General features: G+C 32.7%; 1 protein-coding gene and 1 non-coding gene across 4 annotated transcripts in view; both read left to right on the top strand.

Moving 5' to 3' along the window:
- The window catches only part of KIF18A (kinesin family member 18A), a 78,191-nt gene that overhangs the window by 33,392 nt on the left and 22,216 nt on the right, over window positions 1-22,583 (top strand). For 2 of the 3 annotated variants that reach the window (XM_038569289.1, XM_038569290.1), the window contains exons 12-13: window positions 3,904-4,025; window positions 8,309-8,550. In XM_038569289.1, coding sequence (XP_038425217.1) covers window positions 3,904-4,025; window positions 8,309-8,550 — 364 coding nt within the window. The remainder of the gene's footprint in view (window positions 1-3,903; window positions 4,026-8,308; window positions 8,551-22,583) is intronic. The other variant, XM_038569291.1, reaches the window with a different exon arrangement.
- Window positions 5,167-5,235, top strand: LOC119865103. Its single transcript, XR_005375908.1, has one exon. It is a non-coding gene; the product is annotated as a small nucleolar RNA SNORD57 (small nucleolar RNA).

The raw sequence follows: 22,583 nt of genomic DNA, 5'->3' as shown, positions 1-22,583 counted from the left end.
GAAATGAATATGAAATAAGCACAACAAATAGACACCTGCTACAAAGTAACTAATTTTGATCCAAACACCACCTATTACTTTTTAAAAGAACAATTTCATTACACTAATTTTTTTAAAAGAGAAGTGTCTGAAGACTTTACTTTGATGATGCTTTTCTGAATTTCAGTACTATGTATTAGCGAATTGGTATCTAGTCCTCTGGAACTTTCAAATTTCTTTTAAAAAAGCACTAGACTGATTGTCAATACAGGTATAATATATTCAGTAACAAATGAATGCAGGTTGTAATGATAAATATTCAAAGATAACAATTTTTTTTGTTGTAATTGAAAAAATATTACCCAGTGCATCATGACCAAGGAAGTGAATTCTCTGGTTGGCTAGCAGTGGCTGTAAATAGCTGTCCTTTTTTGTGTAGAAGACTAGCAGGAGCAGTCACTGGTGACAGTCGAGGTAGGAAAGGAGCAATGAGCAACAAGCAGCAGATACCCTGTTTCCTAAGAAGAAAACCAAAGGTGAATGGAGACTGAATAATTCTTTAGTGTGGAGATTTACTGGGGGTCAGCCAACAACTTAATCTACACCTTAGTAATTCTAGAAGTCTTCAAAATATCTTTCTGAAAGCATCTCAGTCAGTAGATCAGGTATTAAATGAGTACAAAGCGTAATTTAATAATATTTTATAAGATAATTTAATTGATAAAGCGCTTTAGAATATTCCCCACAAAGAGAATGTAAATATTGGGAAAAGGATAGACTTTGGAATTAGAGTGGTTGGTCATTCTGTTATTTGATATTTGTATTGAGTGCTAACTCTAATTGTATAACTTTGGACAAGTTAACTTTGTTGTCTAAATTTCTTATTTTCAAAATATATTTAAATGCAATGCTATATGCAAAGGTCTAGCACCACATAACACATAATAGATGGTTGACAAATAATGGTTTAATAATATTTTAGGCATCTGTAACAAGGATGTCAATAGGCAAAGAAACATGTATAAAAAAGGAACATAGCAGAGTTAGCTGCATTACAAGATACATTTTCTATTTTTCCTCCAGAACAGTGATTCTGACCTTTTTGGGTCATAGATGCCTTTGAGAATCTGATCAAAAAGTATACAAATCTTCTCCCAGGTGAAAGGTTGAGGGTCACATTCATATAATTTTGCTTTCTTTTTTTTAAGTCATTTTTCCATTTATATAACATTAGGAATATTTTTGGTAAAATATAGCAAAGCTTAACATTTTTAGGTATACAGTTCAAGTGGCCTTAGTACATTTATCTTAAAATTTTAATACATGTATTTCTATTTCAAAATGTTATTACTAAAGTATTTTTATCTTACTAGCTTTACTTAATTTAGATTATACTTATAACTCAATATATTTGCATAATCAGAATTCTAATTTATAACCGAACCCCAATTACAGAAGTACTTAACTGTTTTAACATTAAAGAGGCAAAAAAAAAAAAAAATTTAGAAATTTACGGCTTTGCCTTTGCTTTCCCATATTTACCATATGTTTTATGGTTTAAAAAGTTTAAAAGTGTCACAGTATTCTTTTTAGTATTATTGCCATAATTGCTAATTTGTTTTTGCCTTTTGCAAATCTGCTTAGTAGCATTTATAAAGTAAATGTTGCTTGGGTTATTATTTTCAATAAACTGACATTTTTTTCAATATGGTCAAATTTATTTTTTCTAGCAATCAATCTTCTATAACTGTCTTCAGCAAAACATTTTCACAACCTGACTGTGAAATTAAAATTTATTTTTAAGTTCTTATTTTTTTATTGAACTTCATCACAAATAATTTGAAAAAAACAATAAAATTAAAATTGCTTCCATTCCTACCACCCTAATTTCACTTTCAGTTATTTTTTCATGAGTATTTTCACAGCTGAAATAAGCAGACAGACATAACTTTGCAAAAGGATTTATCCACAGTCATATAACTCTGGACATAGACCCAGTACTGTGACTTTCAAATTGGTGTCTTTTTTCTAACCTTTTCTGCATTATCTACTCCTTAACCTCTTAAATCTATTCACTTCTTTCTGTCTCCCACTACCACAATCCAGACTCCTAGCCCCCGTTATTGGACTGCTACCTTTGGTCTTTTTGCTTCCATTCAAATTCCACTGCAATGAAAATGAGCTTTCTAAAAGGTAACTCTGATCATATCACTCTTCAGTGCTTTCTCCCTAATACAAACTCTGTTATGATTTCCCAGACCTGAATACCTCTCAAGTTTTATATATAACCTCTCATTATATTTTTCATTTTAGCTATTACTAACCTACTTGTAGTTCTCAGAATAGACCATGTTCTTCCAATCAGATTCCATCATTAGTGTATCAAGACAAGAAAAGACTCAAATTATAAACTTGTCTTTTTAACAATGACCAGCTAGCCAAGGCCTATTATTGACTAATAATAGTTATACGATCAAGGCTTATCTTTTTAAGAGCCAAGTAATTTAAGAGGATAAAAGAAGAAAACTATCAGGGGAATATTTAAAGAAGGGATTTTTTTTTTTAAGAGAGAAGATGGAATATTTGGGAAATACATTCAGACCATTATGATCATTGAATTTTTTAACTGGAAGAGACTATAGAGACCATCTAGTGAAGCTCTAAATTTTAGTCAAGTAAACTGATCTCCATAAAGACTATATTTTTGGCTTAAGGTAGCATTTTTGTCCTGACTGAGCTATCTCAGGCCAGTGCTCTATAACTATACCATTCTGACCCCCTAAAGAGGACTTTCTCTAAGATACATGCTAGGTTTCCTGAAATATAATCATAAATCATGTTGAAGAAACAACCCCCAACTTTACTATATATCAGGTAATATCAAATGACATTGTTTCTCAGTCATAGTGACTACCACTGGCATAGGAAGTATTGGGAAAAAAACAACTTTAAACTTTTAGAGAATCATTGATCAATTAACTGCAGATTGGGAAGGAGTATTGAAAAGCTAAAATTAATTTGTCTCCAGGAGGAAGTTTCCTGGTATAGCTCTCCTGCTTATGGGATTACTGTCTCAGTCCCTCAAATGTCCAAAAGATTTAATTTCTTTTCATAATATTGACTAAGATTTTCCCAGTTAAGGATTCTGAAAATGCTATTAGATTATCCCGTTCTTCACACTTTAGTATAACCACTTAGCTGACATTTTCCTACTTAAGGTTTAGTAGGTTTAAGGAAAGAAGTAATTTTAGGAAGTAGATTAGAGAACACTTGACAGCTGACCACAGGAGGTTTAGGAAAATAGGAACCTACAAAAGACTTTTGCTATGGGATAAAGCTTATACCAGATTTGGTGAAGGGAGGAAATTTTTATTACATGCAACTCCAGACACTGACTACACTGAATACTGTAACACTGAAACAGTTTGACACACCCTGTGGCCTGGTTGTGAATCTTACATTCTAAGTACAGAGAATATATTAAATGAAATATATAATAGATAAATGAAATTGTTACTGATCAATGATGCTGTGGCAGAGACTGTTTGATGTGTAGATGTCCATCTTTAAATATAATGCTTAGGGAAAGCCCTAAAGAAATCACATTTAAGCAAAAACAGGTCATATTCCTGTATTTTCACAGCATTATCAAGAAGTTGGATAGACCAAGAAACAAGAAACTGTCATCATAATAAAATTTGTTCTGAGTTCCTAACATTTAGTTTCTGAGAAACCTAAAACTTATCTTGCTTATAAGTTTTAGACCACCTATACCAGGATGTTTATTTTTCAAATCATTTCTGGACATTATCATTTTATATATAAAAAATTAAAACTATTAACACCAATATAAAAGAAGTTTTATTGATTTTATTTAATTTTAACATTCTTAAAGCAATCTGTAGTTTGTGTTGTTTTCCCCAGGAGCTCAATAAAGATCTTCATTGTCACCATTTGCACCTCCAGAACAAAGATTTGAAAGCACAAATTAAACATATGATGGATCTAGCTTGTCTTCAAGAACAGCAACACAGGCAAACTGAGGCGTAAGTACATGGATTTATCTATTCTATAAATTTTAACACTATAGACCTCAGGAAACTGAAACATAGAAGTTGTTTTCCACTGCCAGAAAATTGAGTTTTATTTGGTATAGGATACATTTATTTTTAAGTGATTGCCAGCATCAGAAAGTATGCGGAGTTAGAAAACATTAAGAAAATATGAAATATGTGATTCTTCTCCTCCAACTAATATTTTTAGCACTTTATAGTTTTGAAAGCATTTTTCTATAAAAATTTATTATGAGAAGCAATAACTATTAATAACAACTGAATTTTTTAAGTAGGCAGTTTTTAAAGTAGTCATAATTCCAGAATGATTTTTTGTCATTAGAATGAGGTTCCTAAAAATTTATATTTTTAACATCAACTGTCCCAATTCTTATGTGATGCTGTAGCTCTTTCATGTTCTACTAGCTCAGTAGTAGCATCTTTTGAAACATAATAGTAAAAAATGTATAACAGTCTTTATTTTTGTTACCTTGGATATGTCAGTCAACTCTTTAGGTGTCACTTTCATGCTCTGTAAAAATGAAAAATTTATTTCTCTATGGGCTCTCTGCTAGTCTAAAATTCTGCAGTTCTAGTATTCTCAAATAACTAGTAATTAATTTTCCATACTTTTGATGTAAAGGAAATCATATTAGGATAGTTATTTTAAAAAGACGAAAAAGGAAAGGAAAACCTTTTAGGGAGATAATCTTCTGTAGATAGAGCTCAACCTAATCTCCTTATACTTTCTATATTCATGAATATTCATTTACTAACATTCAAACCACCTGCCAGAGATAAAGTATTAAAGAAACCAATTTACTTCACCCATACTGTATTTACTGTATCAGACAAATAAATTAATACATTTAAGGTAAGTTTTAGTTTCAAATGGGCAAAAAGATTCTCTTACTGATTTAGCAAATTGCTGAACCCAAACTGTATAAACAGAAACAATATAGCATAATAGAAAAAGTGTGAATTTTGCAGTTGGTCTTGAATTCTATTTTATATTAGCAGTATGACCTTGCATAAATTATTTAACCTCGCTAAGCCTTAGTTTTCTTAAATGTTAATATAAATTATAATACTTTCCTTAAAAGATTTTGAAAGAATTAAATTACATTAAAAATTATGAAGGTGATGAACTGTTTTAGCCTGACTTTGCATCGCAGAGGCAAAAAAACTAATATAATAAATATTTAAAGTGCTGAAAGAAAAAAATTTCTAACCAAGAAATCTCTACCCAGCAAACTTATTCAGAATTGAGGGTGAGAGATAAAGAATTTTCCAGGTAAGCAAAAGCTAAAGGAACTCATTACCATAAAACTGGTCTTACAAGAAATACTGAAGAAACTTCCTTAAGCTGAAAAGAAAGAATGTTAATTAGTAATAAAAAAACATGAAGGTATAGATCTCACTGGTAAAAGTTACTATATAATAAAGGTAGAAGATCAATTACTTGTAGAGCTAATATGAAATTTAAAAGAAAAAGTTGTCAATTACTTGTAGAGCTAATATGAAATTTAAAAGAAAAAGTTGTAAATGTAACTCTCCAATAATTACTGGATACACTAGACAAAGATGTAAAATGTATCATCAAATACATGAACTATGGATTTCACTTCTATGTAGAATCTAAAAAACAAAACAAAGTCCTAGCCAGAGCAATTAGACATGAAAAAGAAAGAAAAGGCAGAGATTGGAAACAAGAACTAGAACTGTTACTATTTGCAGATATGACACTATGTATATAAAGAAAACCCTAAAGACCACCAAAACTACTAGAATTGATCAGCAAATTCAGTAAAATTACAGGATACAAAAGTCAACATACAGAAATATGTTGCATTTCTATATACTAGTTATGAACTATCAGAGAAATTAAGAAAACAATCCCATTGACAATTGCATCAAAATAATAAAATACCTAGGAATAAATTTAGCCAAGGAGGTGAAAGACCTGTGTACTGAAAACTATAAGACATTGATGAGAGTAATTGAAGAAGACACAAATAAATGGAAAGATATTCTGTGCTCATGGATTGGAAGAATTAATGTTCAAATGTCTGTATCCTACAACTCAGTCTACGGATTTAATACAGTATCTATCAAAATTCCAGTGGCAATTTTCACAGAAATAGAACAAAAATTCTAAAATTTGGCTATACAGCAAATAGCCAAAGCAATTTTGAGAAAGAACAAAATTGGAGGTATCACAATTCCTGTCTGATTATTTCCTTTGAACTGTATTACAAAACAATAGCAATCAAAACAGTATGGTATTGGCTTAATAACAAGCACATAGTACTCTGTATGTTGACTAACTGTTAAATAAAAAGGTTTTTTTAAAAAAAGAAACTGCACTGTTATTTAAAAAAAAAAAAATTAAGCACATAGATTAATAGAACAGAGTAGAAAGCCCAGAAATAAACCCATGTATGTATGTACAGAGAGAGAGAGAGAGAGAGAGAGTCAATTAATTTATGGCAGAGGAGCCAAGAATATACAATAGGGAAAGGGCAGTCTCTTTTATAAATGATGTTGGGAAAATGGACAGCTACATGCAAAAGAATGAAATTGGACCACTATCTTACACCATACATAAAAATTGACTCAAAATGGATTAAAAACTTTGAACATAAGACCTGAAACCATAGAACTTCTTGAAGATAAGCTCTTTGACATCAGACATAGAGGTGACATTTTGTATTTAACACCAAAAGCAAAGGAAACAAAAGCAAACATAAGTGAAATTACATCAAACTAAAAAGCTTCTGCACAGTGAAGGAAACTGTCAAAAATGTAAAAAAGCATCCTTCTGAATGACTCCAAATATTTCAAATCCTCTCTAATAAGGGGTTAATATCCAAAATATATAAAGAACATACAACTCAATAGCAAAAAAAAAAAGAAACAGTCTGATTAGAAATGGACAGAAGATATAAATAGTCATTTTTTCAGAGAAGACATACAGATGGCCAACAGGTATATGACAAAGTACTCAACATCACTAATCAGTGATCAAATCAAAACAGTGAGACATCAGTTCATATCTATGAAGTATGAAGAAAAGTAGAGTAAGCCTTGAGAAGATCCAAACTTCTAGAAAGACAGAAAGCTTCTTTGTTAAAACATTTTTGTCATCTCTTCTCTGCATAGCACCTGATTAGTATAGGTGCAATAAATAATCTTTTTTTAATTGACGTCATGCTTAATGACTTTTCCCTATAGTTGTTGCCTCTTTGGCTTCAGTGGAGTATTCCCCACCCTGAGCAAAAAGAAAAATGTCACAGACTATTTATTTGTATAACTATCTAAATATTTAAGACTCTCAGGTAATAAAGCAGTTATTTCCTTGCTTCTTTCTTTCCTTGCTTAAGAAAATTAATGCCTGTGCTTTTCCCACTGCCCTACCCATACTTAAAATGATCTATTCTCCTGGATGTTATGAGTTAACTGAAACAACCAAGACTGAAGGATTTCAGGGTCCTTCAAATTATTTGACATCTTCCTTGATATAAAAGTTAAGAAACACTGATTGAGTGTATAAATCTATACCTATTTAGCTGTGGGAATTTCTTCAGGGGACATTTACACGGAGGTCTAATACATAAAAAAAATACATTCAGTGCTGTTCTGATGGAGAAGATTCTGAATCACAACCAAGAAATCTGTGTCCCATAGATTCCCTTTACCCACTATTCTTGTCCACATCTCTTCCACCTGCAACTCCTTTGAATGGCTTTAAAAGCCAATGCTTAGCTCATGAAGAGCTAACTTGAAGGAAAGGTGAGTATGATGCCTTGAAGTGTTACATACCTAAAATGAATCTCACTGAAGAATGTATATTTTCATTTTTAATTCCATGGTACTTTGTATCAGTAATAACAGTATCTTTGTTTTATAAATCACATTATGCTTTGCAAAAACCTTTTTTATGTATTTAACTTATTTAGTTCTCACAATAGTCTCCTCATGTAAGTAATGACTGTTTAGTTTTACCCCAAATTATAGAGGAGAAACCTCAGCTGTGTATTGTCCAAGGTCATATGGAAACCAGTGAAGACTAGCTGAGAATATGACCTGGTGCTTATAATTCCCATCCAGGATTCTTTTCACTCTATGCTTAATGTACTGAGAATATGTTGAGGCATTCTAAAGGAAAATATGTACAAGGTACATTCTAATGATCTACTAGTACTTTGAATGTTACGTAGAACTATAATAACATATTTAATAGTTATATCTCTTTTCTTGTCATCTTCTTTCTATAGAGTCTTGAATGCTTTACTTCCAGTCTTAAGAAAACAGTATTGTGCATTAAAAGAAGCTGGCCTTACAAATACTGCTTTTGAGTCGGACTTCAAAGAAATTGAACATTTGGTAGAGAGGAAAAAAGTGGTGGTTTGGGCTGACCAAACTACCGAACATACTATAAAGCAAAATGACCTACCAGGGGTCTCTGTTCTTATGACTTTTCCACAACTTGGATCACCAGTTCAGTCTGCTCCTTGTTGTAAGTATAGCTTTTCTTGTATTGAGTAAATTGTCAGGTTATTTCTGAAGAGTAGCCTCCTTTATGTATCAGTCTGCAGCACAGTTAATTTTTAATAGGCTTGGCTATTTTGTGAGAATTAATGGGAAAATTAGCTTCAGAATAATTCCATTAATCAGTATCTTACAAAGGTTTAAGAGCAAGTATGCTTGATGTTCAAAATAACTTTAGCAATAAAACCTTTAAGTTATTTTACGTATTTTAATGGAATAATTTTACTTCCATCTTTATTTAAAATTTAACCTCAATTAAAGATTGAAGATTATAGTTAAGAATACTATATGCTTTATAATACATAATAATAAAATGTTTTTAAAGTCCACTGACATTATAGAATAAACTATATTTTGTTGCCATAACACTTGTTATCTCTCCTATCATGACGGTGCAGGACACATTTTAATTGCAAAACTAACATGTGATGTTGGTTAAAATAAACTCAGACAGTGGACAATTACATGTAAAAGTAGAATGCCCTTTGCAACTTTCCCCGGAACGCAATCTTGTGTCCTGTCTCAGAAATACAGTTAGCAGTTTGGTTATCTTTGCAGTGTGTGTGTGTAATATTTGTGTTACATAATCTGACTCTAGCTTTTTATTAGGCTTCATGTGAATGCTAGTACATTATATATATATATATATATAGTATATACACACACACACACACACACATATTGACGTATAACTTTTTTAATCTGTTATTTATTGAGTTTATTTTTAGGGTACATACATGAAGAATTTACCTTATTTTTTCTTAACGTTTGTGAGAATCCAGAGAACAGACGTACCATACTTTATTTTTTTTTTTAAGATTTTTATTCATTTATTCATGAGAGAGAAAGAGAGAGAGGCAGAGACATAGGCAGAAGGAGAAGCAGGCTCCACGCAGGGAGCCCAGTGTGGGACTCGATCCCAGGACTCCAGGACCACACCCTGGGCTAAAGGTGGTGCTAAATAGCTGAGCCACCCAGGAATCCCCTGTACCATAATTTATTAAACCATTGTTTTATTGGTGAACATGGCATCCGAAAGCATGATTGTGTATTCATATTTTTTTTGTTTTTGATTTTGTTTTAAATATTTTATTTAAATTCAATTTGCTAACACATAGCATAACACCCAGTGCTCCTCCCATCAAGCTGTATGTTCATTCACATTTGTGCACGTGTACCAAATTCCTAGAGACTGGTTTGTTGGAATATAGGACAAAATATTTTTTAAAAATTAATCTGTCAAACTCCAAAATTTTCGTGATGCCAAATGTGTTTGATATCTCATCTTTACCTTAACCCAAAATAATAGTAACACTGAACTAGTGTATATTCTTTTCACCTTTGCAACTCTCCTATTACTTAGTGACATTGTTTCATCTTCTCTGATGTATCCCTCTTTACACATTTGACTGGAAGTTTGTGTGTTGTGCTTTACATAGTTTTGCTTCTGATTAAAACTGCCTCCCGCTATACTTCTTCATCTCCAAACTTTTCTGTCTAGAAGTCTGGATCTTCCCAAGGCTTACTCTGCTTTTCTTTTTTTGTTTCCAATACTGATACTAGGAGGTCTCCGTTTTGTTTAGAGAGTTCTAATTGACCATACAACATCACAATCAATTGATCAGTTAAACTGATTGTCATTGGTAATTATCTCATAGTCTATTCCCATATATTTTTTCTGAGTTTACAGATTTGAGAAAAGCATTTCTCATATATATAATAACTAGGGTCCTTGTTTGTCTCTTCTAGCTTTTCCATTGATCCATGTGATTTCCAACTTCCAAAAATTACCCAGTTTCTAATTTGGCAGCTGTTGCTTTCTTCTATTACTGATTCTGTATCAGTAGACTTTAAAAGGAAGATGAGACAACTCTCTATAGATTTGTGTGTTTGATTTTATTTCTTTTAGTATGATCCCTTGTCAGAACTGTCCGTCAAATACTTGCTTTGTTGCTTTTTCCTTTTTGGATGTTTGTTTCCTGTTTCATTGTGGGTTTTGCTTTTTATTTAATTTTATCTGTTCTAATCTTTGCTTTTATTATTTCTTTCCATCTACTTTTATTAGGTTTATGCTGCTGTTTTCATTTAACTGACAAAGATGAATGTTTGTTTATTAAATTTCATCTAAGTTTTCTAATTTATGCATTGATGTCCATAGGTTTCCCTCAACAGGCTTTAACTTCATATCACAACTTTTGGTACATAGCATTTTAGATTACTATTTAGTTCAAAATATTTTCTGATTTCTGTGGTAATTTCTTCTTTGACCCATTGAGCATATTTTTTAAATCAGTTTTTATATAAAATTGCACTTTCAGATTGAGCGGATTTCCATTTGTATTCAGGTTTGGAGAAACAATTAAAATAAGAATCACACTTTTAAGTGTCATGTGGTCATCCAGTAAAAATATTTCATAAAAATGATAGTTTTGATTTTTTTTAGTTTTTATTCTTAATATCAAAAATCTGTGGCAAATTCCATTCTATTTTTTGTTTACTTATAGCTTACTTGAATTCTGAGAAAATACTCCATATGATTTTAAAGATTGTGAGACTTTATTTATTCCCAGCATATAGTGGGCTGGTGTAAATGTTTCAAGTATGTTTATAAAGAATGTATATTTTGTGATCCCAGGATCCGGGATTGAGTCCCACGTTGGGCTCCCCTCAAAGAGCCTACTTCACCTGTGTCTCTACCCCTCTCTCTTTCTGTGTCTCTCATGAATGAATAAATCTTAAAAAAAAAAAAAAAAAGAATGTATAGTTTGTAGTCATTTATTGCAACATTCTATATAAGTCAGGCTAAATTGGTTGTGTTCAACTCTTATTCCTTTTTTTTTTTTTTTTAAGATTTTATTTATTTATTCATGAGAGACACAGAGAGAGGCAGAGACACAGGTGGAGGGAGAAGCAGGCTCCATGCAGGAAGCCCTATGTGGGACTCGATCCCAGGATCCCAGGGTCACAGCCTGAGTTGAAGGCAGATGCTCAACCACTGAGCCAAACCAAATGTCCCTCAAATCTTATTCTTACAGACTTTTTTTTTTTAATGTTCTATCACATACTGTGGAGGCCTATTAAGAATTTCCTCTGTTACATTGGGTTTTTCTGTTTTGTATCAGTTTTCTATCACCACACTAACACAAACAAAACAAAATAACACTGATTTATTACCTAAGAGTTCTTAGGTCAGAATTACAGCAGCCTCAACTGGTTACTCCACTTAGAGTTTCCCCAAGACCAAATCTGGGTGTCAGCCAGCTGCATCTCTTATCTGGAGGTTCTGGGAGGATAATATGCTTGTAGGTTCGTTCTGGTTGTTAGCAGAATTCAGTCCTGTGCAGCTGGAGGGCTGAGGTCCCTGTTTTCTTGTTGGTTGTTGGCCAGGGGTCGTTCTCAGTTTTTAGAGTTTAGAGGTCTCCCATATTCCCTGGCATGTTGTCCTCTTCATCATTTCATCTCCTAGCCAGCAAGGCAGGACATTCATTCTCCTGCTTCACATCTCTCTCATCTTCCCTCTGCCTCATCTCTCCTGCCTAAAATTAGAGAAAAGTCTCTGCTTCTAAGGGTTCATATGATTAGATTGGGCCCACTGGGTAATGTAGGAGATAATCTTCCTGTTTTAAATTCCATAACCTCAGTTACATCTGCAAAATCCTTTTTGCCGTGTAATGTTAACACATTCACAGGTTCCAGGGGCTAGGGCATGGACATCTTTTAGGCGATATTTCTCCTTGTAGTTCGGTCAATTTTTGGTTTTCATACATTGAGATTATATTATTACATCTGTATATTTCAGAATTCTTACACTTTTTTCTTATAAAATGTACTTAATCTAGTAATTTTTCTTAACCTTAAATTTACTTTAGTGTTGATATAGCTACACTGCTTTTCTTTGGCTTGTGTTTTCAGGGTTTATCTTTTTTTTCTGATTCTTTCACTCGAAATCTGAAATCATATATATTTCATATATGACTCATAAACAGCACATAATTAGGTTTTATTTTTTTTGTTCTGCTTACAAGTCTATCGTTTAATCTATTCATTCTTTTTGTGCTTGATGAATGTGTTGATACTTGGTTTTGAATCTACTATGTTGTGTTTTGCTTTCTAATTGTCCTGCTTATTTCAATTTTTTTTAACTTTGCTTTGAAGTGATGGAGTGATATTTAATATTCCAATTTCTTCACCTCTGAGCTTAGAAGGCTATACACTGTTGTTATTTTAGTAGTTACCCTTAGGGCAATATTATGTATCTTTGCTTTATCAAAGTACCTATGTTACTTGTCCTCAGACACTGCTAGAAGCTTAAAATTCTTAACCTGGGTTAACCTCTTTCCTGACATACCATTGTTATGATGTATTTTATTTTTCTACATTTTTTTGGCATCTCTGCATCTCCATCCAAGATATTTTTTAATCTAAAGAATCTTTTGCATTTCCTTACAGTAGATATGCTGATGGTGTATTTCCTTAGTTTTTATATATCTGAAGCTGTATTTATTTTACTTTCTTCCTTGAAGACTATTTTGCTGGGTATAGAATTCCAGTTTTGTATTTTTTTTTTTAGCTCTTTGAAGATCCTAATTCATTAGCTTCTGTGTTTTTCTTGTTGTTGTTGAAGTCAGCTGTCATTCTGAGTGCTCCCTTGAATGTAATTGGACCTCTAACTTCCCAAAATATTTTCTCTTTGTCTTTGAGTTTTAGTAGTTTTGCTATATTGTGCTATAGTTTTATATTTTACTGTCTTACTTAGTAGTTCATAGAACTTTCAGAATTTGTGTTTGGATTATCTTTCATTAGTTTTGTGAAGTTCTTAACCATTATAGCTTTAAATATTGCTTCTGCTACTTCTGCTTTCTCCTCTACTTCTGGAACTCCAATTATATTGCATGATTCTTTTTCTTTCTCTTATCTCTGACTTTTTTTTAACTCTCTCCTGCTTTTCTTTTCTATTTTTTTTTGGGGGGGGGGGAAGGGTTGTTTTTTTGTTTGTTTTTTGTCTCTCTGGAAGTTTCTTTTCACATATTCTGGAGTTTACTTTCTCTTTGGAGCTATGTCAAATGTCTCTTAAATATCAAGTTCCTAATGTCAGTTATATTCCAGTTCTAGAGTTTCTGTTTGATTCTTTTTGATAGTTTCCATTTCTTGGCAAAATTTCTCACCGAACACAATGGTAATCATTCTAAAGACTGTGTCTGAGAATTCCCAGGTCTGGAACCCTCTGAGTCTGTTTCCGTTATCTCTTTCTGCTGATTTTCTTTCACATAGTCTCATTTTCTTGAAGACATGCTAATTTTAGTGCATCAGACATGTTTTTGCAGAATTGTTTATAGAAATACTTTAAGACTTCCAATAATAGGGACGCCTGGGGGGCTCAGCAGTTGAGCCTCTGCATTCTGCTCAGGGTGTGACCCCGGAATCCTGGGATCTAGTCCCACATCAGGCTCCCTGCATGGAGCCTGCTTCTCCCTCTGCCTGTGTCTCTTCCTCTTTCTCTGTGTCTCAAATAAATAAATAAATAAATAAATAAATAAATAAATAAGATCTTAAAAAAAAAAAAGACTTCCAAGAATAATATCTTCCTTCAGAGAGGATTTACATTTTCTTCTAGGTTCCTGGTGCCCTTAACAATCCAAAATCACTCTAGTCCAATTTTAGGGAGTGGGATCATTGGAAACTGCAGCGGCAGCTTCTGCTAAGGCCTGCCTAGCCCTGTTTTGCTCTCTAAAGTGTAAGCTCTTATGGTTCTAACTCAAAGAAGGAGGATTTATGAAGAACTTGGGTAGTGGGCCCTAACTTCCAGTTCTATCACCCCATTCTACCAGGGTCTCAACAATGTTACTAAGCTTTTCTGCCCCTTCCTTCAGAATCAGCATAAGACCTCAGGGGGAAAATAGCTGTAAATGCAGAGATTATCTTCAGAGCTTCCCACCTTTCTCCTGATACCTACCTTAACAATCTCATTAGCTTTTCTGTGCCTTCAAGCATATGTTTTTGATATTTTGTCCAGACTTCTTTATTGCCTTCAGTAGAAAGGTTGTTCTGAATTACCTGGCTTTCTATTATTAAGTTCCCTATGTTGTATTTTTACATTAAAATGATTGGGAAGTTGAAGATATATATTTATACCTTCTTTCTCTTTTAATAAAGCACTATCGTCATTAAAACTAACCTAGTTGAGATCTTCGAAAAGAAAGCATAAGATTTTTTTCAAATTCTCTCATTCTTTTTGGGCCTTGATTTTTTTTTCTTTATAATGTATTCAAGATGTTGGAGAGGAAATAGGGTTTTAACACCAAGCTTGAGAAATACTGTGACCACCTGGCGGTCATTATTACTTATTTAAAAATACATATTTCACTTATAGTGTAATTGCATAGACTATACTTGTCAATAGTAAAACGTTTATTTGGCTCTTAATTCCTTTTCATAACACTTTTTAAAAGAAAAACTGTTGAAGTCATGTTACATTTTATAATTATGTATTTCCTTTTGAAGGTGTATCAGAAGGTGAATTTTGTTTTTATTATGTTTTCTTTTTTTTTTTTTTAAGATTTTATTTATTTATTCATGAGAGACACAGAGAGAGAGAGGCAGAGACACAGGCAGAGGTAGAAGCAGGCCCCACACAGGAAGCCCAATGTGGGACTCAATCCCGGAACTTCAGGATCACGCCCTGGGCTGAAGGCAGACGCTTAACAGTTATTTAATATTTTGTTCACATGATTTCATAGATTAACTATTTACTTGGTGTGTCTTATTTATTCCATGACTTATGTATGTTGTAATCACTATGAATAGAAAGTCATAGATGAATAACAGAGAAAGGGGCATAGGGTATAAAGTGATTCCACTTATTTATTTTTGTTAGTCTTATTTAAAAAGCATAAATGGTGAAATTTATGTTTTGATTTCTGAAGAAGCAATACCCACATAGTGTATATTGCTAAAATTATATTATCAATAGCAGTGTTAACAAATTTAAGAAGTAAAATTGAAGAGATTCAATTTAAGCAAAACATGAGTCACATGTTTCTCATTTCATTTATGCTGACATGTGTGTCACTGACTTTTTTCTTATACTCTCATAAAGAAATAATAAGTAGTTTCATTGTTAAATTACAAAGATACTAAATGCTGTTTGGTATTTGAGTTTTGAATTGATTCTTTTGTTTTTTGTTTTGTTTTGTTTTTCTGGTGCTTTTGGGACCTTTAAAGAGTATTAGACTAAGAGCAATCTTTAGTTTTCAAACGAATATACGCTGTTCTTTTAAGAGTCTGATGAGAGGGGTGCCTGGGTGGCTTATTCTGTTAAGCATCTGCCTTCAGCTCAGGTCATGATCCTAGGATTCTGTGATCAAGCCTCATGTCATGTTGCCTACCCAACAGGAAGCCTGCTTCTCCTTCTTTCTCTGCCTCTCCCCCTGCTTGTGCTCTCTGGTGCTTTCGCACACTCTCTCTCTCAAATTTATAAATAAATTTAAAAATCTTAAAAAAAACAAAGAGTCTGATGAGATTAACCATAATTAATCTAATTTGTACTCTATTAGGCATTTAGGTTAATAAATTTTTATTATAAATGGCATTGCAGGAGGCAAATATGTATATTTATTTTGGTGCTCGTGTTTGATTACACCTATGATTAATTCCTAGAAGTAAAATTTGTAACAAAGCAATAAGCACATTCTTTTAAAGTTTATAATACATATTGCTTAGTAAATTCTTCCACACCCCTCCCATGTGATCATACCAATTTTAACCCCCATCATCAGTGTAAGAAAATGATCTCTTTTCTCCTTTTAGTCTCATCAGTTTTTGGTATTAAAATGTCTTCAATTTTAAATTTTTAGAAAATTATTTTCAAACATACATAGAAGTACAAAGAATAATATAATGAACTCCATGAATGCAACACCTGACTTTAAGAATGATCTCATGTCTAGTCTTGAGAACCCCATCTGCTTTTCTGCACCCCATCTATATCTGTACTGGATTATTTTGAAGGAAATGCCAGATAGCATGTATTTCTTCCATTTAGACTTTAGTGTGTCTGAAAGAAAATATAATATCCTTTTATATCATACCTTTTAAACATATATTTAATCAGTGTTTAGATTTCCCCCATTGTCTCATAAGTGATTTCTTCTTAAGTTCTTCCATCAACATACAAACTAGGCCCATCTTGTTATTGGTTGATATAGCTATTAAATCTGTGTAAATCTGGGGTTCTCTCTCTCACTTGTCTTTGCTAATTATTTATTGATTCTTTGCTAATTTCAGTCATACATATTATCTTTCTATTTTTTCTTTGTTTACTAATATGGTTGAATCTAATTTTCTGTAAGTTACCTAGCCATCATTTGAACATTTTTCTGGCTTCGTCCTCTTTTGTAAAAATTGTTACATATTTTCAGGATATGGATTTTTATTCATTCAACAATATTTATTGAACCTCTATGTGCCAGATACTTATCTGATGCTAAGGATACATCAAAGTACACAACAAACCTATTTATCTTCCTGGAGTTTACATTCTAACGCAGAAAGAAAGACAATAAATATAATAAGTAAATTAAACAGAATCTTAGAAAGTAGTACATGCAGTGGGCAAAGAAAGAGAGTTCAGGAATGAGGCTGGGGAGAGGTTGCTACTTTAAATAGCATGGTCAGAATAGGCTTCGCTGATAAAACTTGAAGAAGTTCACAAAGTTAGCCATGTGAATATATGAGAAAAGACTCATTTTCTGGTAGAACAAGTAATGCAGGTCCCTGACATAGGCTGGCATATTCATGGAATGGCTAGAAAGACATAATTGGTACAAAAGAAAAGGGAAAGTAGAACGTGATGAGATCACCAAGGGGAGGAAGGCAGATCAAGCCTTGTAGGTCATTATAAGGACTTAGACTTTAACTCTGAGCACATCAGGAGCTATGGCATGATCTGAGGAAAGATGTTACCCATTTCCATCATGTTTTCAAAAGATCTTTCTGGCTGGTGTGTTGAGAGTAGGTTATAGTATCACAAGGGTGGAAACAGGAGACTACTGCTATTAACTCAGGTAAAAGATGGTGGTGGCTCAGACCGAGTTGGTAGCAATGGAGTTGGTGAGAAGTAATCAGATTGTCATATGTTATGAAGGTAGAACTAGCATAGCAGGATTTTATCACCAATTGGATTTGGGCTGTGAGGGAAAGAAAAAGCCTAGGATAACTAAGATTTTTGAATTGAGGAGCTGAAAGAATTGAGTCACCTTTAAAGAGATGGGGAAGATTCAGGTAGGGCAGGTTTGCAGAAGACTGACAAAAGTTCAATTGGGGCATTTTAAATTTGTCTAAGATACATGCAAGTGGAGATATATAAGCAGTTGGATATAAGAATCTGGAATTCAGAAGAAAAGTCTAAACTAAAATACAAACTTGAGAGCTGTTAACATTTAGATGATATTTAAAGCCATAGGACTGGATGAGATCATCAAGGGATATTAACTCTTTCCTCTAAGATACATGTTGCAAATATCTTCATCAAGTTTATCAGTTACTCTTAACTTTGAGATATTCTTTTTAATAAAATTTTTTAACTTTTATATCATACAATAGCTTCATTTTTTTTTCTCTCTGACTTTGGAATAATGCCTCAAAAGGCCTTTTTTCCATAAGTTTTTTTAAATTTTTTACTTTTATTTTCTCCTAATTTATTTTGATGTAAGATGACAAGCAAAAATCTAATTTTTTTTCAAAGAGTCTAGCATTCTTGTATAATAATACTGATAGTCCATTCTTATGGCACCTTTGTTTTAAATACAATAAGTAGTCAATTCTATTTATTGGATTTATCTCCTGTTCTTTAGCTTATTTGTCCTAGAACTCATAGCTATTATTTTCATAGCAGATACTTGATAGTATCTTTTGATACATAGCAGTGCTAGTTCTCCTTCTTTGGGGTTGTTTTAACTAGGTCCCATGCCCAATGCAGGGTTTGAACTCACGACCATGAGATCAACAGTCACACTCTACCAGCTAAGCCAGCCTGGCACCCCATGTTATTCTTTGTCCTTAAAATGTTCTTGGCTCTCCCTAAGAAATGAATGTTAGCATAATTTTTTTTTCAATTCCAAGGAAATAAAATCTTTTGAAAAATAAAGAAATTAATTTTGTCTTCACATTTTTTCACTATCAGTTCTTCTCACTCTAGAATAGTTTGTCTCTCCATATTCATATTTTCTTATATGTTTCCCAGCAAAGTTTTAGAACTTTGTATATATTTTTGTACATTTGCTATTAAATTCCTAAGTATATATTTTTGTTATATGAATTATTTTAATCTTTCTTATATTAATAAGCCTGTATTGTTTCTTAAAAAGACACTTTTTCAATTTTGTTTGTGTTAATACTTTACCAATGTCAGTACTTGATTTTGAAACAGGTAGTCTTTTCAAAGACTTGAAATCTTTGCCTCCAAACTAAATGTCTATTTACTTGGAGTAAAACATGCACCTCTTTTAGGTCCAGAAAACAGAAAGTGCATTCACGGAGTACCATGAAGGATGGGGGTGCTGGCAGCAAGGTTTATTTATGGAACTGATAAAATTTCTGACATTAAATGAAAAGTCAAGATTTCCTCATTATCCATCTGGAAACTCACATTTAGTAATATTTCTGTCTCTAACCTTTCCTTTTCTTAAATTTTGCACCTCATGTTAGTGGTTTTTATCTTAAAGTACAATAAAAGAAAAGACACCAGTGGAACCAGTGTCTTACATGTTGTAGAGATACTATGATTGAATATAGTTCCAGTGTAAGTTTAGGTTTCCCCTAAAATTACTTGAATAGAAGGAAATGCCATTTAAAAAATAGGAGTGTCTATAAAAATTCCTCATAATAAATATGAAGCAGCAGAAATACTTATAAACTAAACCTTCCATATTTTCCTATTTGGTAATAAATTTAATCATTACTTATAAACAATGGAAGTCATGTTTTGTAGCCTTGAATAGATTTCGTTTGGCCCTTACTCTCTTTGTAAACAAATTAGTTTTCAGTTACTCATCTGTAACTGCAAACATTACCAGAAATTAAGATTCTTTGCATTGTTTTTTCCGCATCCTAAATAAGCATGAACACTAGGAAAATGAGACTGAGTGGAACCATGGTATCTGCTATTTCCCACAGAGACAAGTATCAATAGGTTATGGGAGATTTATTATTCAGAGTATTGGATTATTTTAAAGGACTATGACAATTTTTAATACCTGGGAAAATGTATTCTCTCTTTAATATTTGTAAATAGCTGTAAATTATCTGTATAAGTATTAATACTGCAGTAACCACAGTAATGTCATATAAATGCATTATAAAATGTTTATTATTTGGTTAATCAGTACTACCTTAAGGTTACATATCTTGTAAATAGTTTAAAATTCATTCACCTGTATCATTTGCAACAGAATTCCATGAGTCATAAGGCTGTAAAAAGAATCTAGATTTATGATTAGTACAGTAATTGTATCAATCATTTGTAGCCTAGAAGTGTTTATTGAAATGCATATATTAATATTTGATTTCACTTTAGAACTTTGCCAACTAATTTTAATTTAGCATAGTTTCCCAAAATACCTCCTCACGTACATATTAACATGAGTGCTAGCAAAGGAAAAATCCTTGCCATCATTTTGTACCAAGCCTCAATTAGATCTAATCCCATTCATCATGTCTCTCTGTCATGAACCCTGCTTTGCAGCCTGTGACTCATGTTTGCTAAATACTGCATTCTGCTTTTTACACTAACGTACAGCTCTGTAAATCTTTTAACGTTTGCAGTCTTAAGCTTTTGATAAATTAGTCCCTCTGGGTAAAATCATTCAGGACACCTGATATGGCACATCAAAAGATGACCCCAGAAGGCCTGCCCATTTTTTAAGAGAGGGATTTTTAACTCATTAGTGATAAATTATCTAGTCCCTTCATTTAAAGGAACCATCTGTGGAATGTTTCAAAAAGTTAAAGAATAAATATAGACCCCTCGTACCTAAGAAGCCATATGAAATTGCCATTTCATACTTGTGTTTTAGAGATTTATTTAAAACAGAGAGAGAAAAACAGGGAATAGAATCTTCCTTAATTCAATGTATTTTAAAACACTTTGAGAAAATTTGATCTAAGAAATGAATAATTATAGCAATATCTAAACTAGTTTCTATTGTTTCTCCTGTCTACGATCTACTCTTCACACTAAAATTATCTTCCTTATACAGACCCCTTACTTAGAGGGGCCTTCAAAGGCTTTCCTTGTCCAATGCCAAGCTGCAAACTCACTTTTCTGCAGCCATTGATGTCCCAACTTCCTCTTACACGTTTTATTTCTTGCCTCTACAGTTTCCAAGCTTTCCCCTCACTCTTGAATGTTGCTTCCTCTTGCTCTATCCCACATCCTAGCCTATTAAAATCCTTATTGTCATTGAGAGTCCAGTTCAGATACTACCTTCTTTATGAACCTTCCCCTATTGAGTCCTCTCTCTCTTTGTCCCACACATACCCTTGCATTCCCACTATATTTTTGTATTTCACTGTTACAGTAATTATCACACCTCACCTTCCCTCTCCCCAACAAACTAAAACTATATTCAGAAACTATCTTCAGGGACACCTGGGTGGCTCAGTGGTTGAGCATCTGCCTTCAGCTCAGGGCATGATCCCAAGGTCCCGGCATCAAGTCCTGCATCAGGTTCCCTGCATGGAGCCTGCTTCTCCCTCTGCCTATGTCTCTGCCTCTCTCTGTGTGTCTCTCATGAATAAATAAATACAATCTTTAAAACAAAAAAAGGAAACTATTTTCAGTAACTCATTTTTAAGTTTATTGCCTTTTTATTATCTTCTTAACAATAAATGTTCATTTATTTTAATTTGAAAAAAAGTCCAGCCAAAGGAAATTAAGATGTCTTTCATTAACTTCTATTAATATTTTGTTCTAATAATTGTTGGACATTTTTTCTAAGCACATATATGTAGTTTGGATTTTTAAAAACATTGAGATCCTTTATACATGTAATTGATAACCAGCTTTTTTCTCACTGAACCACATGTTAAACACACATTTTCCTATCAAATATGAAGTTAAGTCACTTTCAGTAGTTTATATTACATTTACCTGTCCCCTACTAATGAACATTTGTTTTCATTTTTTTGCTGTTACAAGCAACACTCCACTAAACATCTCTAGGTGTCTATATATTTCACAACTTGTCTAATTATTTCCTTAGGCCAAGCCCCTGAAAAGTAGAAGAGCTAGATCAAAGCGTATGTACATTTTCAAAGTGTTTGATGTGTATTGTCAAATTATTCTCCAGAACCATGATTGTTCGGTCTACCACTATACATGAATAATGAATGTGAGCATTTCTTAAGGTGCTTTTGCCCAATTATAGTTTGTTCTAAATTACCTGCTCATTTCCTTTGCTTTATTTTTATCTATCTTTCATTTTTCTTATTTATATTGCAAGAATTCTTTCTTGATAGACGGATAGATAACCAACGATACACACCTATATATACACGAACACATACACATATACAAGAGCTCTAAACCCTTCGCCATGTATGACAAATTTCATTCACACTTAATATTCTTTTTCTGATGGTAGGAGTCAGAAGATAGAATCTCACTTTTAGGGGGATGAAATTGTATATTGCCTCTATTCTTATCTTTGGATCTGTGAAGGAAATTTTATATTTTTAAGTCTTCATTATAATTATGTGTGTTATTACTTTGTATTACTTGGTTTCCTTACCCAACTTCAATAAGAGACTTCAGTTCTGTCAACAACAAATATGATTGACATTCTGACTTTGAGCATGTGACTTTCTTTCTGTGAACAGCAAATTCTAAATTAAGATTGTCTAAATAAACATAAGATAACCTAATACTAAATCCTGGTTCTTTGTGAGAGATGATCCCCACTAATGACTTTCCTGGTGCTCTGTAGCTAATTGGGAAATAGGACC

The sequence above is a fragment of the Canis lupus genome, chromosome 21, assembly GCF_011100685.1.
Source record: "Canis lupus familiaris isolate Mischka breed German Shepherd chromosome 21, alternate assembly UU_Cfam_GSD_1.0, whole genome shotgun sequence".
NCBI classification, from domain to species: Eukaryota; Metazoa; Chordata; class Mammalia; order Carnivora; family Canidae; genus Canis; species Canis lupus.
This window is presented reverse-complemented; position numbering and strand designations above follow the sequence as displayed.